The sequence below is a fragment of the Numenius arquata genome, chromosome 18, assembly GCF_964106895.1.
Source record: "Numenius arquata chromosome 18, bNumArq3.hap1.1, whole genome shotgun sequence".
Lineage (NCBI taxonomy): Eukaryota > Metazoa > Chordata > Aves > Charadriiformes > Scolopacidae > Numenius > Numenius arquata.
The window spans coordinates 1571640-1595636 of record NC_133593.1 but is presented as its reverse complement, the minus strand read 5'-3'; the positions used below and the strand labels follow the sequence as shown (position 1 = coordinate 1595636).

Genomic DNA, 23997 nt, shown 5'->3' with positions numbered 1-23997 from the left:
GGGCAGCTGCATCAGATGGAGATCTGGTCCAGCGTTTTGCGAGGTAAGGAGGGAGGGACGGCGCGTGTGCACGGGGCAGCCAGGGTCGTTAGTAAACACAGCCATCTATTATGCCCTTGAAATTGCATAGTTATTATAAATTAACCCCTGACACTGTGCTTTTCCTCAATAGCTGCTATTCTCTTGATGTCAGTACTGTTAGTGTTGCTCTCGTTTTTCTCTGTTGTTTTCCCTGGCCGGACGCTGGGCTGGGCTGCTCTGGCAGCAGTGGAGCCGAGCAGCGCCCTGAGCTGCGGGGCACGAGGGTTCGTGGGACGAATGTCACAGCTTGATCTCTACCCTGGAGCCTTGTGTTGGTGGAACTGGGCAAATGACACAGCAGAACTTTCTGCAAGTGGTTGTCTTGAGTTTTTAAAGAATTTGCTTGCAAATTCACAATTTACCTTGTTGTCACTAGTTGATAATGACTCCTTTGTGAGATATATAAGAAAGATCCCAACCAGAACCCTTATTTCACAAGGCGCCGTAAAAACTAGTGTCTGTCCTGAAGTTCAGTCTGTTACTAGACATGCTGGAAGAAAGTAAGAGAAAGGAAATGCCATTATTGTATTTTCTTCACAAACGGGGAATGGAAACCCCAAGAATTTGTGTCCTTGCCCATAGACACATTGAGATGTTTGCCACGGAGCCAACACCTGAAGGCTTTTCAGTAATTTAATCCTAGGAGAACTCTTTCTCCAGTCTGTACAGTGAAATGAGCTTAAATTCTGGATAATTTCATTGCAGTGGTAAAGTAATGTCTTCAAAGGCGCAGAGCTCACTCATTGCTGCACAGTCTCTGAGTAACTTCACAGAAACTAGCCCTTGGTCCATTAAAAATTGGAAAATGTCAATAATTGTGCATTTCTGTTGGTTTTCTTTTCATACAGGACGCCGGCGATGATCGGTTGCTCGTTCGTTGTGCACAGAAAGTTCTTTGGAGAGATTGGGCTTCTCGATCCGGGGATGGACGTGTACGGAGGGGAGAACATCGAGCTCGGCATCAAGGTTTGTGACACATGTGCGAGAAAAATTGCACTTAACAGCGTTTAAGGAACCCAAAGCAACACTTCAAGAAGTTAACGTAAACAGTTATTAGAATGCTTCAGGGGAACTGAGCATTTATGTGTCCTGTAGCATTTTAATTTAAGTTTAAGGGGGAAAAATAACTTGCTTTTAGAGGTGAGTGTATCTTTTTTTTTCTTGGATGCTTATCTGTCTGATCTGATGCAAAAAGCTACTGAAGTGAAATGGCATCCCAACTTCACAGGCCCTGGTCACGTTGCCACACCACTGCTACAAGTTGTAGGTATCTTAAATATAGGGAAAAATACTGTGCCATTTTTATCATGTGAACAGTCTTAGGGGGCTGGCGGGACTCTTGTGAGTATCTCAAGAAGACACCAAGCCTGAAAATACTTCACAGGCGTTTAACATCTGCAAATAAAAAAAGCTAATGAACAGGCAAAACCTGCTTTTGAAAGTGAGACACTAATGGCCGTGCTTTTAGAGCTGCCTCAGTGCAGCCGTGCAGATACTCCTCGTTACAGAATCCACCGTGACAACACCACTTGATTACTATGCACAATATTAGATGTGGCTTAGTGATTCAAGTGTTTACATACAGTGAAGTGATTCATAAGCAATGAATTCGATGTTCAGAAGCAGCTTGGGATGGCAAAGTCTATGGAGATTCTTCCAGGCATGTTTGAGGGTTCAGCGCTTGTACGTTAACAAGCTGATAGGGAGAGGCTTGAGACTTATAACTGGAAAATTGCATTGACTCTGCTGTTGTAAAAATGAAAAATCATTCTTCAGTTCATAGATTTACCAGAGGATATTTGCTGTGCTGGCAAATCAGAAGAAACTTAAGAAATCTATTGTTATTGGCTACGGGGAGCAATAATCTCACTTAAACAAGGGAATAGAAATTAAAGGCTTTAAATATGCCACATAGCTCTTCTCCATATGAAGTAATTATTGCACATCATCATGCAGCTCACTTCTTTGGTCTAGAGAGATCCCCCTCTAAACCAAGCTTCTCTTGTGGCCATCCTTATTTGTTTGTTTATGGGACTTTTTAATAATGACATTTTGGAACCAGTCTTCCCGAAATTAGTAATTCAACCCATCTGCCAGGTTTTTGGGGGATTTCATGGAAGATTGGCTTCTTAACTGGAAAAATAAGATGAATGTCTCAGGGACAAGTGATGAGCATATGTCCTCTTCTTTTTTACATGCTGAACTTTTTAGAAAGGCTATCTAATAAATATCCTTTTTGGAAGAAAATAATCCCTCCCTTCCCCAAGTGACTTTCCCAGGCTTGAGGTTCATATGTTTCCCTGCTGTTTGCCTGCTCATATGCTGATGTGTTCTAGTCAAGATTTTAAAGGCACTGGTGATTTTGAGAGCCAAAATAGTTAGGAAATCCACTTTGTAAGACTATGTAGAAAGTAGATTTTCAAAGATTCCTGAGCTTCAAAAATCAGTCTCTGTGCAGAGTGTCTTATTTAGTGACCAAGAGCACATCAGTCCCATTTAATGTATGTTGGCAGGTCAGGTAGTTCGTATGGACTGGAAGGTCCATTTCATAGTAAGATTTCAGTTATAAATAGTTTATCCAAGGCCTGGTCTTTGGGTAGAGAGTCGCTATGGATTCAGGCAGAAGTCAGGTCTCAGGTGCATGTATCTGTTTCTGAAAGTCATGACATACAGAGGTTGCCAGCCCTTCTTCACGTGCTTGCAACCAGTAATGTAGGACTCCGTATTAATAAAATTCTTTTAAAGGATCGACTTGAACATAAAATTATTAGGCTTTTTGTGGGTGTTTTGCTGTTTTTCCTGATAAGCGGCTGTCTATAGTCAGAAGAGTAATTTGGTTCCTTGTTTGTTTCAGTGATTCTTGGGTGAAAATAAATACAGAAGGTATTTCTTTTCCTTTTGATGCTGGTGCAAATTCCATCATTTTTCTGAGAATCGTGTGGCATTTTTTTAAACACATTCTTGTATTACCAAAAACGCTCAAAGAACAAAAATGAGATACTAAACACATTGAGACTATGAGAAGGACGTGTGTCCGCAAAAGCACGGGCTAACTATATTATGGTAGAACTAAATGCAAGTAATCTGAATGACAAAATGAAATAAATAATTGAGAAGGTTGGGCTGTCCTAACCTAGAAGGACCAAGGCCATATACTGTATAAGAGTCTTGTTTTATTAATATGCTTTAAACATTCTAAAATAAGATGTTCAGTACCTCTGTGTGTTGAAATATATGGGCCATATGTTTCTTTAAGTTGCTGAATTCCGTTAGCTAAATGAGAAAGCTCCAGCCTCAGCCACTTAAAAAAATAACCCCCCGTTACTGACATTAACGAAGGTGGCTCCGGGCTCGCTGCTCTCCCGGGCGTGCTGGGGAGCATCCTCAGGCTGCTCAGGTAATAATAATAAAGCCATTAAACGTGTTGCTGCCCCAGGCAAATTCCTGTTCTGCTTGCGGGGTGGCTTTGGCCCTGACAAGGGGAACATGCTGTTCTCTCTATTATTGTATTTTCTTTTATCGCCCTGGAGTGTCTCCAGAAGGTTGTGCTTATTCACTCCTCTTCTCCCCGGTGTCCACTACCTCACTTCCCCAGGCAGAATGGAGTCTAATTCCCCTTTTCTTGGCAGGGAGCGGAGGAGTGTTTGCTAAGCGAGGCATGTTTAGGCGAGTATTGACTGAGAGGTTTTCAATGTGCTTTTTTTTCCTTCCTTCCCTCCCCCAAAATGTGCTTCACAATCAGATTATAGTAGCGGCAGGTCTCTCCTACTGTGGTGAGAGCTACAAGGACCAAACACTTGATCTGTTCCCGCATTCATAACCCCCTCCCTGAGTTTCCACTGCTTGTGGAAGTGCCGTCCTCATGCCCGGCTGGTGACCAGGGGACACCGGTGAAGCTGCTGGAGACATCTCATACCTGGTCTCAGTCTTGTGTGGGAACAGGGAGAGCAAGTGTTGCTCCAAGCTCCCACTGCTCCTCCTGGGGTGCCAGGGACCCCCCGCCCCCATCCCCGGGCCCAGCTCCTGCTCTTGGCCCCAGAATGAATAACCTACTCTTTCTGAACAAGCTCTGACCCAACTCTTTTAACCCTTTGCTGAACTGAACAAGTTTCTGCTCTGGCTTTATAACCTGCTGTCCAGTTTCCACGGCTTGAAAGTGTTGACGCTGCTCTGGGTCCCCACCAGCTCCACGTGTGAGTTTTGGCACAGAGGCTTCTCTGACCGACTCTGCTCCTTCTGCTGGAAATTTTTCTTTTATTTTAAAACTCTTTGCGGCCCTGGCTTTTAGTGCCTGTGTGACTAAGTGGGAAGGCTGCTTTTGCTGCGCGTCTCGCTTTTTCTCTGCAGGGAGGGTTTCCTGGGTTTTCATGGTTAGTCACAGACATTCACTAAAGATGCTCCATAAAATTGCATGTGTCTATTTGATTAAAGACACAAAAGTCTATAGCCTGACTGTTGCCATGATTTCAAAGTCTGGGATGGGTTACAAGGTTGTTTTCAGAGTATTTTGGTCTTCTGTCATGCATTGCTAATTAAACTTATTCGAGTTGTCTTTTAGAGATTAATTTAATCAATAAGGATATTATTACTACTTTGATGGTATCATTTGTACAAATTGTCACTTGAAGAAAGCAATTAACTGAGAATGCTTATTAGCTGATCCATCCCACACCTTATTTGTGTGGTAAGAATCGATTATTGAATTCATTAAGAAAAGCACAATTCAGGGATCCCTTTGAGGTTTAATGACTGACTCGAGCTACTTTTTGCTATGAATGTTTAATTGTCTGAAGTTTGGGTTGGGGAAAAATTTCCAGGGGAAAAGCACAGCATGTCCTCTTAATATCCCAGATTACTTTTTTTCCCCAAATTTTCCACCTAGATCGAGCAGGATGGATTTCTGGTGCTGCCAGGCCAGCAGTTGGGTACGTGGAGCAGGCAGGGTTGTTGCAGGGCTGTAAGGGCTGGGAATATGGAGCTCTGAAAATCAAATGGGTACGACGAGAGCATTGAGCATGTTGTTGTTAGTGGTGATTTCTTTAATAATCAGGCTCTCATTCTGCAGCCTCTTAGGCACAAAAGTAACCTCATTGCACTGGCAGTGACATTGATCCTCTCCCAGAGGGTACCCTGCCTGTGTACCCTTCAGTCTTTCAGAAACTCTTAAAATAGATTAAATAGCATTTTAATGGCACAAATCTCTTGTGTGCGTTTCATCCATGAAGGAGCCCATTTTGTTTATATGAGTACGATTATTCATATGCTGAAACGTTGAGAGGGTCGGGCAAACAAAAAAAAAAAAAAAGGAAAGCCATCAAATAGGTATATTTAAATTCCACAAGGGAGCTTGACTCTTTCTGCATTCAGAAAATCAAATCCTCCTCTTCCTGCATACATTTTCCACAAAATTATGGCTGTATCTTTTTGTTAAGAAGAGAACAGTGAGGGTATTTAGAGGAAGCGTTTCTTTCAGAATCCGTGGCTTTGTGGGGTGTGAGGTGAGGGACAGGCAGCCTGGATCCAGCCCTGCGGGAGGCAGAAAATCCCTGCCGGGGGGTGCCGGGTGGGAGCAGGGAGGGATGTCAGGGCAAGGCTATGAGTCACGAGAAAGATGTTTTGCTTTTTTCCTCTTTTTTTTTTTTTTTTTTTTTTTTTTTTTAAAAAAAATACAGTGGCACAGGCTTGCTTTCCCAGCCCACCTGGGAACACAGGCTCCGGTGCCGATACCCCGTGTCTGTGTGTGATGTTGTGCACGTCTGAAATGGGGAGCGAGAGAGGCGAGCGTGATGGGGAGCGCGTAAACACCACCGCGGGATGGGTATTGGGCTGGCTTTCTGCGTGCACGAGCCTAATATCTAAATAGTTAGTGCCTGTCATCAAAATGTAAAAATATCCCTGGTTAGGGAGGAATGTATTTTTATAACATCAACCAGTCGCTCAGACATCTAATGCCAGGGTTTGACTCGGCGACGTGTGTTACCGCTGTCACTCGAGATGTTGTTTTGCCGGGGCTTTTTGTTTGATCGGCTTCAGATGTCTCTCCCTTCTCCTGGTTGATATGTTAAAACCCTTTGTAACCACCCGGGCCCTGAATTCCTGCATCCCTCGGTGAGGGTCACCTCCGCCAGCCGCCCAGCCATGGGCACGCCGAGGCTTGCAGGATGCGGCGGGAGGCGGGAGATCTGCAATGATGTGTTGTTACTTTTTTTTTTTATCACTTCGAAAAATGGGAAGCTGAAAAGCATGTAATTTATTCATAAGGCTTTATTAGGCTTGTGAGGGTGAGAGGCAGTAGTTAGGGGTTGAATCAAGTTTCTCCTGATGTGGAGGGTTTTTTTTCCCCTGTCTGCACCTAGCTTTGCTGAGGCTGAATTAGTCGTGAAATTGCACACGCGGCAGTGAAAGGGTTTTTTGTTTTTTGGGGACAAACCAGCCTGAACTTCTGAGGGCAGGACTTTGGGGAGCACAGATGGGTTTTGCTGCGAGATGTTTCCCAAGAGACCATGCCTTGGACTAGTTGAAGGCTTTGGGGTGAAATTGCCAGATATCAGCTGCTTATTTGGGGAGTATGGATTGTTCTAACAGGCACTTTTTTGACATTTCTGAGAATTTATACTGAGGAACTGCAGACTTCATGGTGTTGGTCAGATGCAGATGGTGCAGAAGTCAGTGCCAGCGGTGGGGGATGCTTGAGTGGGGCTGTTGGTGGGAGGGGAAGAGGATGAAACTCTGGGCTCACCTATCAGGGAAAGAAATTTTGGAGTTAGAGCAAGAGCCAGTTGGAAAAGTTGGGGGCTAAACCTTGGTAAAAGTACCGGGAGAACCACCGAAGCCTGGGGTAATTTTATTTAATAGACATTGGAGTTAGAGTTGGCCCAGCCTGGCCTGCAGGACGTGGGGATGGATCACATCTCTCTCCTCCAGCTCCAGGGGCAAAAGCCCTCCCTGTAGCGTGGAGCAGCCGTGGGGCTGATGGAGGCTGTCACGGAGCTGCCCACAGCTTCCAAGGAACCCAGAGACTCCTGCGGTTTCGGACACATAAAAAAACAACCAAACCAACAACCCTCCAGTCCCCAACCCAAACCTGTCAGCAGTAGAAACTCAAGACCAGCTTTTCAAAAGTATTTTGTCAGTCAGGCACGAAAATCCACTTAGAAATTGGGGCTTAAGGCTGTTTCCAAGAAAAATCAAGTTAACTTGGAACAAAATAAGAGGCAGAGTAGTACTGACCTTGGAAAAGGTCTTAGAAATAGCGATACACTGGTAATGCATTACCTTCGTGTACAGCCCCTGTCTGTTTATTTGTACCTGTATCCCTGTTCCCCTCTGCATCCCCTCTTCAGAGTGGTTCTTGTGTGGTTGGAAGAAATATTTCCACCACTGAACAATATCCAATCGCTGCCTGCTTTTATTTTAAGAGCAGGAATCAGTACAAGTACGAATTCAGATCCTATGTTTGGCATTTTAGCTGTCAGCTCGGTATTTACTGTAGGTGCTTGAAGATGCTTTATAAGGAGCTCCAGTGTAGTTTCCCAAACCGGCAAAATGCTTTTCATCACAACCACCTCCCTGGAAACGGAGCCGTATTTTGGTTATTTTCGAAGCAGGCTGTAAGCTCCGGGGTGGGAGCCAGGGGCAGCTCTGCTCTCCCCCCAGCAGCGCTCGGATGGGTTAGAGACGTCCCTCCTCGGGAGAGGAAATCTCAGGAGCAGCTGCAGAGCTCCCGTCTCTCCGTCCCCGTGAGAGAAAATGATTTGTCATCCCTGCCTGTGGCCGGCTGACAGATGGGGACAGGTAGAGGAGTGTGGGGAAGGGACAGCTATTTTCACCCCGCTGGATTCTGAGTTTGTTTTTACTCGCTGTTTTTACTGACAAGTTGATTTTTATGCCGGGAAGACGCTGATAGTCTTTGCTGGGGAAGATGATAGTTCTTGCAATAGGGCGTGTGTTGCGGTTGGGATTCACTGGTGGATGAAGAAATCCATTTCAGGACTCAGCCATCCCTTATCTTCACTTGAAACTCTGGCAGGTGTCAGCTTTTTAATGTTTTTTCACAGGATTGGTGTGCACCTATTGTGGAAAGCAGTGGTGAGGGATCTGCAAGACGTTGGTTTAATGGCCTGGACCATACTCAGAGTCCACCCTGGTCACTCTGGGCTCGTGTGGAGAAAGCCAGATATGGAGAGCAGCCACAGCATCTCCATAGCTAAAGGGGCTGTGGAGAGCAAGGACAAGTGGCCATGCAGGTTCGTAGACACTTAGCAAAGTTTGGTTTATTTATGCTTTTCACCAATGGATTTTAGAAAACAGAGCCTAAATCCTGAGGGAGGTTCTGCAGCCCTTGTCTTTGGCCTAACTCTGCTCCTGTTGAACAGAGCCGTTCCCATGTTGTTCTTTGCACTGAATTTGTGGAAATTTGAATTTCCACTGCTATAGGATTTGGACCACGCTGATGTTGTACAGTGAGGTTGTTCCAGAGGCTCCTCAAGCACAGGTGCCCACACCCCTGCCCATGTCCGGGCTGAGGGCATCAAAGGCACCTCCAGTATCCCCAAGACAGGCTGATTTCTTTTCTATCACACACTGTGTGTCTTGAGCATGACACCAATCCCACAGGTCCTTTAACTTCTTTTGGGCTACCACCTTTCCATCCTCTGTGAAGAACGATGTGGCAAAGGAGGCGCTCTGACTACGAATTTTTACCCTTTCCTGTGTGTAGCTCATGGATGCATCCATTCCTGGCCATGTCCCCTCAATATTTTATGTGGAAACATCTGAACCCTGCTAGACATGGGGCTCAGGGTGCCTCACCACCCATGCTGTTGGGATAAAACACGGCAGATCCACAGCGCCTGCTCTGGGTGCATGGTCTGCTCTGGCGTTTGCACGATTCTGGGCTCTGGTGAAGACGTTTGCAAGACAGGTTTGGGTTTTCTGGCAGCCTTGGCTTTGATGTTCCTGGTTTCCTTTCGTCTCCAACCCCTGAGACGCGGTGCCATGCTGTGCATCTCGTCCAACCCTTGCTGGTGTGAGGGAGACTCAAGAGACATTTCCGTTGTAGCAGGAGATGTTTCTTGGCTGTCCAGGCAAGGCATCGCGACTTACTGAAACGTGGGATCCAGGTTGCACCTTGGGGGGTACATCAGCAGGTGTTTTAAGGACTATGTGGGCCACAGGCTTCTTGTCGTGGCATTCGCTGCAGGCTGGTGTGTCTGGGAAGCAAAAGGGATGGCACAGGTGATGCCAGCAGGCTTGGCGCAGCCATGCTTTGGCTCTCACCCTTCATGTTCTTGCAGGGAAATAAATTACTTAAGTCCTCTTAAACAGCAGCGATGGGTATGAGCAACTGAAGAACGATTCCTGTACCGTTTCAACTGACATATTCCCCTCTGTACGGCAAGGCACATTGGTTTGCTTCTTTATTAGCCCTCTGGGCCCTGCTGAGTGGAAGCGGCCCTGGGACATCCCTTCCCGTCTCCCGCTGCCTGGGCCGTGGTCATGTTTCCAGCGCCGAGCACTCGTTACTGTGGGGATGATGCATGAGCTGGAGCGGTCCCAGCTCTCAAAGTGCCTGGCGGCTGCGATTCGGTCAGGAATTGCTGAGGTGCAGCAAAGTTAGGCCCATGAAAGCTGGTTTTATAGCATCGCTCCCTGGAGGACAACTGTCCTTTAAAATATTTCTGGGTGTATGAAACAATAACTCTCTGAAATCTGCTTTCTCCTTTCACTCATCATTATACAAGGTGAGCAGCAGCACATTTACTCTGTGCCTACAATGCCTGGGATATAAATTACCCTATAAAACAAAAAAACGGGCTTGTGTCTTCCTCAAAACCAACTCCAAGCCAAACTGAACTTTGTCTTCTTACAAAAAGCACGCTTGGGAAATGCCAAGAGAAAATTTGACGTGAAATTACGCACCAATAAATGAGGCTCTTAATAAACTGAGATGAGGAATGAGGTTTTTTTTCATCCCATTATATTCATAAAGCTTTCAGAAAGCTCCCTGCTCATCATGGCTGCAAAGGCAAGGTTATTTTTTTGTGTTTTCGCCTGTTCTTTCTTATGAGAAGACTCACTTGTGATGCCATCGCTGGGGCTGTGGGACACAGGGATCTCTTCCCTCCTCATACAGAGCCACAAAGATGATTTTATCCCTCCCGCCAGCCTCCGGTGACTCAGGGAGGGCAGTAGCCTCGGACCTCAGAGCGGTCCTGCCTCGTAATCGCCAAGCGCTGGGTGCTTTCAAGGGTAAGACACTCTCTTCATTGACTAGAGATTTCTCCTAGGCCTGAGGATTGTTCTTGGTGAAAAAGTAATCAATGCCGTTACACTGCTGTGATTTTCAACCAAAAAAGCTTGTAGTTAGAAATTCCCAACCAGCTTTTAGTGTGTTTGGTGTCTCTATAAGGCTTTGCAGTCATCCTCTGTCAAGGACGTTCAGGTCAAACCTGTTCATTTTTACAAATGAAAACACTATTTTCCAAGAGCTCCTGCTGCAGCCGCAGCCTTGGCTCCGAGAACTCTTCAAGCCGTATTTCTCTTTCATCTGAACTCCTCATCGACACACAGCGCGGTTAAAAGGCAGCTGACAGCCCGACGGCTGATGGCAAGAGACAGAGACCATCTGTGTTTCCCTGCGTATGTCCGTCCCGGCTCTGCCAACTCAGCAGAAAATTAGAGTAACAATAACAGTGTTCATGACCAAATATTGTCCCAGCCCTGTGGCGAGGCCAGCTTCGCTCCCAAATGAAGGAAGGTCTTTCCACCCTGCCTCCTTCGTGCACGTGTCCTTCAAGCATCCCAGTTCTGCTGGAAGAACTTGCATCATCTCCTTGGACTCCCCCCGGAACATCCGAATCCTTTTGAGACCGGTGCCCCACTCCTTGGGATTGCTTTATAGCACTTTCTTTTATGTCAGCTTGTGGCCAGGTGTGATGGATTGTGCCGTGTCACTGTCACCCGTTCCTCCGAGACGCCGAGTCCAGCCTGTTTGTATGCTGGTCACCCGCCGCCTGACCTTTTGCTTTCCCATGTTACTGGGCATGATTTGCCGTTGTGCTGTCACAAGCTGCAGCATGCCCTGAGTGCAAAGCGGGTGTAAAACACTTAATGAAGGATGTTAACACTTGGTACACATTCCCTCCCGGCTCCGAAGCTTTGCAGAAAGCCCTGGAAGATCCCTGCCTCCGGCAGATCCTGCTGTGTCCAGCCTGTGGCTGGCTTTGATCTGAACAAATACCAGGTACTTGGGCTTGTTTTAATATACATGAAGGTTATTTGGGGTAGGAATCGCATTGTCTCTTGTGTCTGAAAAAATTGTTGGTGTCTTTGGACTCAGCCAGCATTAAGGGCAGTGATAAGAAGTATCAGCTTGTTCAGTGTTCTCAGATTAGTTGGCTCTCTTCTTCCACAGCTCTTTCAGTACCGGCAGCCTTGAGTGACGGCTTCAGTGCGACAAGGAGGAGAAAATTCCCAGCAAAATTCAGTGGGAGCTAATCATTTGTCTCCTTCAGCCATCCTGGAAAATCTCCTCTTTCCTTTTGTGACTAGCGAGAGCCTGGCGCCGAATGCGTGTCCCTTGATGTGATACCGCTTGAGACTTGCCCTGTGCATCATGGAGAGTAACAGTGGAAATAACTAGACATGATTTATGTTTCCCAGTGCATTTATCCTTCAGTCTAGTGTGTCCTTGCGATACCCGGTGGAGACTGCAGAGGTGGTGCTCCGTGGGACTCATTTTGAAGAGCACTCACAGTCAGAGCTCCCTGTAAAGCGAATACCATCACAGCTGTGAACTTTCTGCCTTCCCTGTGGCGCGTTTATTATTCATAGCAAGACTGTTGCCTCACAGATGATCTAATCGCCGTGATGCACCGCTGCCGTAATGCAGGGAAGGTAGTTAACCCCAGTAACACTGCACACACATTGTCATTCCTCTCCTTGACTTCAGGGTTTTCCCGGCAGTCCCAGGGTAAGGGAAAATGTCGCAGCTTGACCTCCGCACCGTGGGCTGCCTCCTCGGCAGCCTCCTCGCGCTGGCATTGAGCTGCCAGCCGAATCCCATCCTCACATTCTGTCAAATTTGGGTCGTTGACCAAAACTTCCTTGGCTTTGCGTAAAAACTCAGCCACTAAGGTGTTAGATACCATGGAACTAAAGTGCCTATTAGGTTTTTTTCTGCACTCAGGGTTTTAGCGATGTTTTCAGCATCCAGTCTCTCCCTGAGCCGGTACAGGAAGCTGGTGAGGCAGATCAGAGAAGAAAATGAAATTCCACCTTTGACAGCCCAGGCTGTGATCCAGCAGAGCACTTAACTTTCAAGCACCTGGGCAGTCGTCTTAATTTCTGTGGCACTATCACGCCTGCTTAAATGTAAGTGCTTCTTAGGGGCCGAGGCCCCTAGAGCCGAACTTGAGCCACAAGGGTTAATAATTTTGAAACAAAATTTGTCACTGGAAGAAGGTGTTGTTTCTCATCCTTCCCCCCGCCTTGTCCCCTCCAAACAGTTCTTCCATTTTATGAGCTAATTAACTGATCTAGCTTTAAAATACAAGTGCATCCTTCTAGGATTTTGTCATGTGTCACCACCCTCTAGAGAGTTATTATGTCTTATTCGCACAGAAAATACTGGGAGAAGACACCAGGAAGTAAACTAACCTGTTCATTGCATAAATTTATAGCTAAACCTTCAATAGCAAACCCATTATATCATATTCATCTACAGACACAAGATACGTATTAATTAACCAAAGTACTGCTAGTGGGCATATGCAAATGAAGTGGCATCAATCAAAGCCAGGATCACCCTTTTTTTTGTGTTCTTACTTTATTAAGAAATACTGCTTTGTGCTGACTGCAGTTCCTTAATATCAGATTTGTGCCTCAAAGCTCAATGTTAGGACGGAAAAGAGAAAGAAAATTAGAATTTCCTAGTGCTGCAGAAACTGCTGCAAATAATGCAGCTTATAATGAAGAATTCATATGTAATCCTATAGAGGAGATAACTGTCTCGATCTGCCTCAGGCACAAAGAACCCAAGTTTATTTTTGTAGAAGGTACTTCATTCTGTCAAAGCAACAGAGTTAAATGGAGAGAGACAATTAGATATAAATTCACGTTTAGACTAAATATATCTAACTTAATATGTAAAATAGGGGTTTAGGTCTGTAGCTCTGCTTTTCTAAGACACAAGGTGATAGCAATACCCAAAGCAATAGATAACAAAGGATTTCCTGGGTTGTCCGCCTTGTGCTTGCTTTAGGAGGAAGATGATCATAGAATCATAGAGTGGTTTGGGTTGGAAGGGACCTTAAAAACCAACTCATTCCACCCCCTGCCCTGGGCAGGGACACCTCCCACCAGACCAGGTTGCTCAAAGCCCCATCCAACCTGGCCTTGAACCCCTCCAGGGATGGGGCAGCCACAGCTTCTCTGGGCAACCTGGGCCAGGCTCTCACCACCCTCACGGCAAAGAATTTCTTCCCCAGATCTCATCTCAATCTCCCCTCTTTCAGTTTAAAACCCTTCCCCCTCATCCTATGGCTCCCCTCCCTGATCCAGAGTCCCTCCCCAGCTTTCCTGGAGCCCCTTGAGGGACTGGAAGGGGCTCCAAGGTCTCCCCGGAGCCTTCTCTTCTCCAGGCTGAACCCCCCCAACTCTCTCAGCCTGTCCTCACAGCGGAGGGGCTCCAGCCCTCCCAGCATCTTCGTGGCCTCCTCTGGACCTGTTTCAATGGGTCTGTGTCCTGCGTGTGCTGAGGACTCCAGAGCTGGACACAGCAGTCCAGGTACCGGATCCTAGGCATTGTCACTCTTCTCCACTCCCAGGTTGCCAACACCCAGGACACCAGGTTGAGTGGCATCTTCTCGGTGCCTCTTTCCTGAGGAGAGACACTGGGGATGCTCCTGATGCATCAGCTCTGAAATGCTTCAGGTCTTGGCACATCTGTGTCCTGCGCGTCTCCCAGACTATGGGAGGTGGGTCCCTGTCTGCAGGAGAAGGTGGGGTAATGGTCTCAGTGCTGTTCAGCTCAGCAGCTGTCTTCCATAATCTCTCTTTTCTTATTTGTTGCTTCGGTATCATTCGAATATTGATTGTGCTAAGGGCATATCAGTGTTTTTATAATTGCTTCTGAGGATGCATTTTGTTTGCTTTCCAAAGGAAGGATCTAAGCTGGCTAATTAAATGATGAGCCAGGACTGTGGGGAGGGGCTGTAACCTTCAGTGTTGAAGAGGAGACAGCGTTAACGCTGTGGCACAGACATGGTGAGTGGTAACAAAACTCCTTACTGTATGGTCTTTTCCATCCAGAGCTGTCTATCCTCCCACCAAAGGAGGTCACTGCTGATATTCTCCTTTTTCTTACGTGGTCCTGTAGCACAGATGTGTCTGTGTTAACCCCAAACGCTCTGTGTGCCCCCTCTGCCTGCCCACTGTGTCCCTGGAGCTCTGCATGGAGAGAATTGGTCTGAATCCCCGCATCGAAGCATCCCTCTGTGATTTTCCTTGGCTCCCCTGTGCTGGCAGGACGCATCCCCCTCTTCCCAGCCCCCTCCAAGCAGCCCTGAGCTCCAGGAGAGTACATCTGAAGCCACACCTGAGGTTCAGCTCTTGCCCCTCTGTTTGGTCTGATTTGGTTGGCTTTGGCAGCTGTGGAGTTACAAACAAATGCAAAGAAAATTTGCATCCAGGAGTAAGATATTTCCTTTCTCCCTCCTGTGATTTTGAGTTTAAAACCATATAAATTTATAGATTTGCATCTGTTTTTTATTCAAAACCTTCGCTTTTGCCATTTGTACTTGAAACTTGCTGTGGTTCTGCAAAAAGCTCATGTTCCTTATTGGATTTTTCCAGGATCAGGAGCCTGGGCTTTGGCTGTGAACATAAAAAAACATTCCTATAGCTTTGGTTTCTGCTCAGCCAGCTCCAGATCCCATAATATCCCACCAAGCTGGTGAACTCCCATTTTGGCAAGCTTTGTGTTCTCCTTATCTGGGCTTGCTTCGATGGCATCTCCAGTGGCTCAGAGGTGGTGAGTCACAGGAGATGGCACACACTGCCTGCCTCAGGGGTTTCTCTCTTGCCCGCTTTAATGGCCAGCACAGATGTCTCCATTCAACACAATCTGAAAAACCCAGAGCTGGAAAAAAATTGCAGTTTTCTGATCTTTCAGCCGCTGAGATATCCTGACAGCCCCCAGACCCTTCTCTTCCCACCAAGGGCTCCTTGCAGCCATACTCAAGGCCACGAGCAAGGGCCAGTGTGTGGCTGTGGGACCCAGAGACCAGGAGATGTTGCCAGGGCACCCAAAAGGATGACCAGCCACATTGTCCATCCAACCCCCCTTCATAACTCTTGCTACCTACATCATCAGAAGGTTGCAGCCACATTTCTAGTCCAAGCTCATCACAACCACCGCGTCTCCAGTAGTTTTCTTGCGATTCTGCTGCCCAGGCAGAGATGAAGGGCTGCCCAGGGTTGGGGCTGTTGAAGTGCCATGGTGATAGGTCCCTGGTTCTGCTTCCTGCCCAGCCTTGCTCCTCACCTGCCCGTTTGTCCCACACCATCCTGTCAGAGCAATGCCATTGCTTTCCCACTGCTTTACTTTGATAACGAGCACGTGTAGCCTCTCTTACTGACTACATCTGCCTTCTTTAGACTTGACCTCTTGGCCAAGGGTTTGCTGAACCCCCAAGTCTGCGTGCAGGGCCCTCATCTTGTCTGATGATGCATCTCCATGTGCTTCTAGGGCCATGGAGCAAAAGCTTCAAAATACAGAAGGCTTAAAAATTATTTAGAAAACAGACCTGTCTGATCACTGCCTCAAAGGTCTTGGTTACTTGGATCTGTACAAGCTGCAGGAACAGTGTACACAGACCTTTATAAGCAGGACATCTTAATGGTAATTTTTGCTGACAGTCAAAAATCAGCCAAGTGAACCATTTGAAAAGCCTTTCAGAACTGTTCATTTACATCATCTGCTGCTTTTGTCAAATACACGGAAGAATGTCTTGTCATGTCTTTTGTCTCATTTTTACAAGAGTTATGTTGTCTATTTAGATTATATTACAGGAGCAAACAGTTGTTCAGGGATTATCATTTGTATGATACAAGGAGGACATTCAAGAACAGTAACAGGGTGATTACCTCCTCAGCTGAAACTACTATTTAATTTTTTTTTCCTAATGTATAAGCTTAACAGTAACTAAAGCTGCATCCAGTGTTGACTCTGTCCCCAGTATCAGGAGAATTTCTGGGGAGTGAAGTGTCTCTTTTCACCTGACCAGGTGAGGTGAGGGACCAGAGGCAGGTACGGGTTTAGCATACTTTGGAGTCTCTTCGTGGAGCGGGTTTTGTTATTCTGGTGCGTAGTTGGTTTAATTACCTGGTGACGAGGAGATGTGTCCCCAGGGAGGGCAGCAGGGCCACTGGGGGTGGCTGCAGGGCTCCCCACTGTGGCTGGGGAGGACAGGACGTGTGTGGCCTGAGGAAGGGTGCAGAGTGTCCTGCTGTGTACTGTGTGGGCAAGACCCCAACTCCCTTGAGAGGAAAACGCTTGTGACAAAAGGGGTAGAAGATGGCATAGAAGATGGAGCAGGTGTGCCTGTCTCTTTTGTGCCTTTCATGCCTCCAGAAGCTGCTGTTCTTAGAATCACAGAATGGTTTGGGTTGGAAGGGACCTCAAAGACCATCCAGTCCCACCCCTGCCCTGGGCAGGGACACCTCCCACCACACCAGGTTGCTCCAAGCCCCCTCCAACCTGGCCTTGAACCCCTCCAGGGATGGGGCATCTCCACAGCTTCTCTGGGCAACCTGGGCCAGGCTCTCACCACCCTCACAGCAAAGAACTTCTTCCCCACATCTCATCTCAATCTCCTCTCTTTCAGTGTCAAACCCTTCCCCCTTGTCCTATGGCTCCCCTCCCTGATCAAGAGTCGTTCCCCAGCTTTCCTGGAGCCCCTTGAGGGACTGGAAGAGGCTCTAAGGTCTCCTCGGAGCCTTCTCTTCTCCAGGCTGAACCCCCCCAACTCTCTCAGCCTGTCCTCCCAGCAGAGGGGCTCCAGCCCTCCCAGCATCTCCGTGGCCTCCTCTGGCCCTGCTCCAGCAGGTCCATGTCCTTCTGCTGTTGGTGGCCCCAGAGCTGGAGGCAGCACTCGGGGTGGGGGGGTCTCCCCAGAGCAGAGCAGAGGGGCAGAATCACCTCCCTCCCTCTTGGTAGAGATTTACACATCAGGGCACAGAACTTGGCTGTAGATTCTGGAAAGTGGCTCCTGTTTCTAAAATCTCTGTTTCTAAAACCATTTACAGGAACTATATTTTCATTTTTTTGCGAGGGACACTTAGACACCGAATCGCTCCTTTCCTCCCCTCTTCCCAGCATCTTCCTGAGCAGTAAAATTGAGCACTATCTACCTAAAAACGGAGCAGCCTGGGAAAGCATCTGCCCGGGCTGCTTTGATTTCATTTGGTTGGGGGGGAAGGCCTCGTTCATGGTGTAGCCATCTGCGTGTTTAATGCATTCGCTTGGCTCTTTCTGTGACACATATAAAGGGAAAAATGTGTTTATTGGTGTTAAATTTAGAAGACCTGTAACGTTTAAGAGGGAGATACGTTCAGTGCTTTTGAAAATGTGATATGAAATGGGAAATTGTCAGTTTTTGCTGTCTTTGCAGAAGTTCTCTCAGCTTTACTGACCAGGCTTCTGCGGTGTGGTTATAATCCGAGTCCTAAAAAACTGAATGAGTAATAAAATACCTATGGCATGTCATCATTTTCAGTTATATTGCTGTAACTGGTGTATATATCTAAAGGCAATCATTGCTATGGAGGAGGGAGGAAAATACAGAGAGCGCTTTAAATTTCTTTGGACATTGAAACATCTGAAGGAGGATCTATAATGGTAATATACAATAAAGCTCTTTTTTTTTATCTTCTCATAAAATTGTATCTCTCTTCCTTTTTCTCCTAAAGTTGATCTGACTTCCAGTATGCAGGCTTCAGAAATAAATCCCTGATTAACTAAACAACAGGTATTCATAAAACTCCTTTTTTTTATAGCAACATTTGAAGCGGTGCTCAGTACGTGCTCTTCAGGCAGATGTACACACCTTAGGTACATTATTTGAACTGAAGATAAATGAAATAGTTATATGTGGTAGAGCTTGTGTTCAGTTGTACTTACCCTGCTGGTGTAAATTCATGTGGGTTTATGGAGGGAGAAGAGCAATATTTTTTTTATAGCTGCAGGAGACCTGGCCCAAGGCTGAGGATCTGCGGGCGTTGCACTGAGGGAGTGATATTGCTTCTGCTGACTTTTTCTGGTGTAAGAGCGCATCTAAAGGACTGCAAAAGAGATATTTTGTTTCCCAAATTTCCATATTTCAATTCCAGTTAAGAGTAAGTCCTGGGGCATTTTGGGACCAGCTGCTTTCATTACTGGAAAGCATTACTGTAAAGGAAAAAGGAGAACTTTATTCTAAATGAGCTGCGTGTAGTCAATTATTCTCATTGAAAGCATTTAGCTCTTGGCAAGTGTGTATCATGTAAATAGAATAGATTGTAGAGAATATCTGATAACGTCGACTGAAGAGCATGAAAAGCCCATTGTACAAATGCTCTTGATAATCACCTGGAAGGGTCTGGGCTCTCAGAAGCAAACACACGTGCAGGGTTCTCTGTTGGCATTACCTCAGAAGTGTTTGGTGCTTTAAATTTCACTGAATTTCACTGAATTTTTTTAGAGTTGGAAGGGACCATAAAGATCATCTAGTCCAACTCACTGCTGAAGCAGGATTGCCCAGAGCATGTCAGAGCATGTTACTCAGGACTGCATCCAGGCGGGTCTTGAAAATCTCCAGAGACGGGGACTCCACACCCTCCCTGGGCAGCCTGTTCCAGGGCTCTGGCACCCTCACCGGAAAGAAGTTTCTTCTCATATTTGAGTGGAACCTCCTATGTTCCAGCTTGTGCCCGTTGCCCCTCGTCCTCTCACTGGCAACCACTGAAAAGAGTCTGGCTCCCTCCTCCTTCAACCCACCCTTCAGATACTTATAAGCATTGATAAGGTCTCTTCTCCAGGCTAAAGAGTCCCAGCTCTCTCAGCCTTTCTTCATAAGGGAGATGCTCCAATCCTTGAATCATCTTCATTGCCCTTCACTGGACTCTTTCCAGTAGTTCCCTATCCCTCTTGAATTGGGGAGCCCAGAACTGGATGCAGTATTCCAGTTGTGGCCTCACCAGTGCAGAGTAGAGGGGGAGAATGACTTCCCTCGACCTACTGGCCACACTCTTCCCTGTGCAGGGAAATGTAGGAGTATTGTTATGGTTGACCCACATTTGATGTAGGGTCATGCGTGTCCCACTGATTTCTCTGCTGATGTCCATCCTTTTCTTTATGGAACTCTGTCCTCTGCATGGGGAGTTGGGGATTGGTGTTACAGTGGCTCATCCTGGGCAGCTTCTGAAAACATCATCTCTGTGTCAGCGGCAATTGAAAAGGCAACAAAAAAAAAAAAAGAGATTTATCAGGAAAGGAGCTGAGAATGAAGGTGAGGACATTGCTGTGGCTACCCACATCCTGAGATATGCTGTGTAGCTCCTGGACCTCAGTCTCAAAAATGATGACTTAGAGTTGGAAACAGTTCGGAGGAGGGCAGTGGGGGTGATGGAGGGTACGGAAGGGCTCTGGCATGGGGGGAGCTCAGCAGAGAGGGCACCTCCAGCCTGGATAGAGGAGGAGGATGTGGGAAAGCTGCAAGATCAGAAGTGGCACAGGGCAAGAGAATGGAGAGTTGCCTTTTCTTGGGCCCTTTTGCTGGGGCACATACCAAACAGAGCACAGAGCCTTTTGAAAACCCTGAAGAAGATGCTTCTTCATGGTGTTTGTGGGCACTTGCCTGCTAAAACGTCACTTACTCAACAAGTGCCTGGATTAATTATCAGATGAAAAATCCACTGAGGGCTATTAAATTTAGAGTGACCACCTCTGGCTCTAAATGTCACCCACGTCTCTGCCCAGGTGTGGGAGCGAGCTCTGGGGCAGCAGCACTTCATGTTTCTCCTCTTCACCAAGCGTCGGCTGTTGGCCACATCCAGCTTCCCTTCTCTTCTCAAAACCTTGGCTTGGATTTGGCTGAAAGCAAAGAGATTGACCCCTGGATGTTATCCTTGCTCAGCTTATTCAAGTCTCTTCTTCCCCACCTATTTCCGTCTTGTTTTAGTGCGTGCAAAAACGGTGCCACCTCGGATGCAGGTGGCTGTGGCCATGAGATGCTGCCGGTGACACTGCCGCAGCTCTGGCCTTCTTAGTTGAAGGTTCTCCTCTCGCATCTCACTGGAAAATCCTAGAGGGGAACGTGTGCCCTTTATAATGAGGAGAAAAGAGCACTTGGAGTGATTCATCCTGTTTAACTCATGCGGTGGGAGTTTGGATAAATGCCTTGGGCTGGGTGCCTGAGTTTTGGATCCTTGAGGAGAGATGCATCTTACAGTCCTTATTTCACCCCTGTTTGTGTGGCCTCGCTTCACAACTCGCGTGTGTTTATAGGATGACTCTGGGAAAGCCATAAAGCACAGAAGATGCACACAAGTTTACAGCGTGTGATTTCCGAGTTGTTTCTGCGCCCTGCCGCCAGCGGAATGGTAATACGTAGGGGAAGCGCTCGGCAGCAAGGCAGGATTTCTTCTGACAGAGCAAATCAGCTCAAAATCTCCTTGCAGGAGAGGTTAAGCACAGCAGACCCAGATCTGTCAAAACTACACTCATTTCATCATCAAGGCAGACAGTGGCCTCTCTCCTGCTGTTGGGAGTGCAGTATTTGTTAACCCTTTACCCCTTTCCTTTCTCAATCCCTGTCCTTTAATCACCTGTTAATCAGATAAGGGTGCCTGACTTCATCCTCCTCATCGCTGCCAGCCCATCCGAGCCAGCTGAAAGACAGCATTGGCAGAAATTACAGATTTTTCTATTTGATTTTTTTTTTCCCTGCTGTAGCTCCTCATTTGACCCTTCCTTGTACATCACCAGCAGAGATGCTCGAAGATGATACCTCTTCCCTTTTGCGCGGATACTGCATTTGGCTTCTCCCGCTCTGCGGTGAGGGCTGATGCGTCAGCGCTTTCATTTTAAACCACTTTAGGGAGGTTTAGATGGGCCATAAAAGAGTGTGCTGTCGGCAAGCTGATGTACAGGTAGCAGGGACATGCACGCTGGCGTTGATGAGTTGTGGAGATGCAGCTGACAGAGTAGACATCTCAAATGCAATTTCTGGCACTGCTGTTATTGCCAAAAATTGGTTTTTTTCACATGAACAGTAGGTTAGAAAGAAGATGAACAGATTCAATGCATCAGCGGAGCCTGGGTGAAAAAAATCACTGCAGGAGACATTTATACTCTTCAGAAGAGCAGCTTTGAGAAATTGTCGCCACCTTAGAAAACGTTTTTCTCTTCTAAGAGTGATTGAAATGTTGCTTTAAAAAAAAGAAAAAGGAAGAATATGGAGGATTCTTGAAGTGCAGCGAAGCAGCTGGTATGTAACAGTCCCGGGGCTGGGTCAAGGAAAGACAGGTCTCCGCAGCCTTAGCACCAGCAGTACATGAAAAGTCTGAAGCCAGCAAACATGACACCACGAGCCTCAACTATCAATGAGAAACGGTCCCTGCCTTCCAGCGAACAGCGTGGCAGTCGATCCACTTATCTTAAATACTTACTAACACGCTGTGTAACAGCCAGACACTTCACACCCAAGAAAACTGATTGCTGCTTCTTCCTTGTTTATCATCTCAAATATAAGTTTGAGTTTCTAACGCTTCTAATGCTGGACCACCCTGATACATCATTTATTTCGGGTAACCAATACATCACTCTTATTTCGGCTCCGGCAGTGAGTTTTTTGGGATTGCCCCATGCAGGGCTCTTCACAGGGAGGACCTGCCTGTAAAAGTCTTATTCCCAGACTGTCGTTACCTACTTTTTCTTTTCTACATCAGTTTCTGTGAAAGGCAACGCTATTTAAAGACAACAAACGTCCCGCCCGAGCATGTACAAATATCAAACATATTTCACGACGTCTTGCCTTGCGGTTCCTGCACGTGCATAAGAATTGCTGTATAAATTATGGTGATGTCCTGGAAGTGGCATGATCATGTCTTAAAGAAATGAGGTAACTTATTTCCCCATAACCATGTGCAGGGCAGCAGGTAATAACTAAAGTTACTAGAAAATGTCCATTTTTATGCTCTCGTGCTTTTGGAGCTGATCTGCAGCAAATTCCCTGTAGGCACAAAATGGCAACTCCTTGGTGTTAGGTAAGGGAAAAATCTTTAAACATAAAATGGAATAAACCCACCTGTTTCTATGAATTTTCTAAGAATAAAAAGGGAGTCTTTATTCAGGCATTTTCTTGTTTCTGTTGGTTACCATCACAGTAGGTGGAAATTTTCTGTTGAAATGGGATGTTTGGATCTCTGGGATCTTTATTGTTATTATTGGCACATCCTCAGATTTTGGAGTATTTTTGAATTTAAGGAACTGCAGAACCCAACCTTATTGCCAAGACCCTGTTTGATGATGAAATAAGTGACGGTGAAAGAAGAGCAACGTTGAGCATGATGAATCCCTAAGCATGGAAATACAAGGTCTTGCACCATGCAAGAAATCTTCTGAGCATCAAGAACATGTTCCCAGGCATCATTTCCAGGGTAGGGACCTGCATCCAACGCCAGCCTCTTCATTTTGCTCTGCTCTTCTCCTTTCTAGGTGCCTTCAATGGGCAGCAGAATGGGATGTGGACAGGCATGTGCTTTTCCTTTATAAACCAGTTGGCTCATCCTCCTGAGAGTTGTCCTGGCCTTATGCTGGTTGTGGTGTAAATATTTCCAATAACTTGAGTTGCGGGACATCAGCCTTGCTCTGCTCTCAAGGTTTTTGGGAGATATGTGATTGTGCCCACTCGCAATACAGAAAATAATCCCCCTGGCTGAGGACGATTTTAATAGAGTATTTGAAAATGTATTTTCCCTGAGTGTTTCATCAGTTTTCTGTTTTGATAATTGCTGCTGCTTTGAAGTAATGCTTGGGGATGGCATCTGAGTCAAACCACCGGTCCTGGTGGAACTGATCCTTCCTTTTAACTGTACGATTGATGCTGATGATGGTAATAACACTTTGTACTTCTCTAGGTCAGATTTTCCATAGCAGATTTGCAGAGTCCTCTCCAAACCTGTGATCTGGCTACAATGAAAGAATTGGGTTAGGCTGGGCGCTTGCTGAAGTCTCCAGTGCCTGCTGGTTTCTCTGAAGTGTGACTGGGGTCTGTTCTCCCAGCGCTGTGTTTGGCAGCATCTGGGCCCTGCCGAGTGCCGGTGCTGCTGCCGTCCAGGGCCACGCTCAGGACCCCCAGCTCCTCCTCTCCAGACTCACTGCGTTGCTGGAGCACCCACACACTGGTTCTGCAGGTGGCCAGAAGCTGCTGAGCTCTTCAGGCTGCTGGGGAGTGGTCTGCACAGGGATTAAATGCACGGGCTGATGTCAGTCCGTGGGACCACAGCTCAGTGAAGATGCATCTCAGCCAGCTTTCCCCAAACCCCCCTTGCTCCCGTGCCCTCCCACTGCTGCTGCTTCAGCTCTTCTCAGAAATGCAGCCTGAGCAGGTTTTCTAAAAGCAGGAGAAGATGCAACTTTTATTGCCCTCTTTGGCAACGTGGATGTTGGGGTTGAGGGCACCCTCAGCAAGTATGCCGATGACACCAAGATGTGTGGAGCAGTTGACATGCTGGAGGAATGGGATGCCATCCAGAGGGACCTGGACAGACTTGAGAGATGGGACCGTGCTAACCTCATGACAAGGCCAAGTGCAAGGTCCTGCACCTGGGTTGGGGCAATCCCAAGCACAAATATGGGCTGGACAGAGAATG

At 46.8% G+C, this 23997-nt stretch overlaps 1 protein-coding gene across 1 annotated transcript in view; it reads left to right on the top strand.

The window, feature by feature from the left end:
- Positions 1-23997, top strand: part of GALNT17 (polypeptide N-acetylgalactosaminyltransferase 17) — a 227173-nt gene that overhangs the window by 146482 nt on the left and 56694 nt on the right. Inside the window, exon 6 of the mRNA XM_074160603.1 lies at positions 930-1047. Coding sequence (XP_074016704.1) covers positions 930-1047 — 118 coding nt within the window. The remainder of the gene's footprint in view (positions 1-929; positions 1048-23997) is intronic.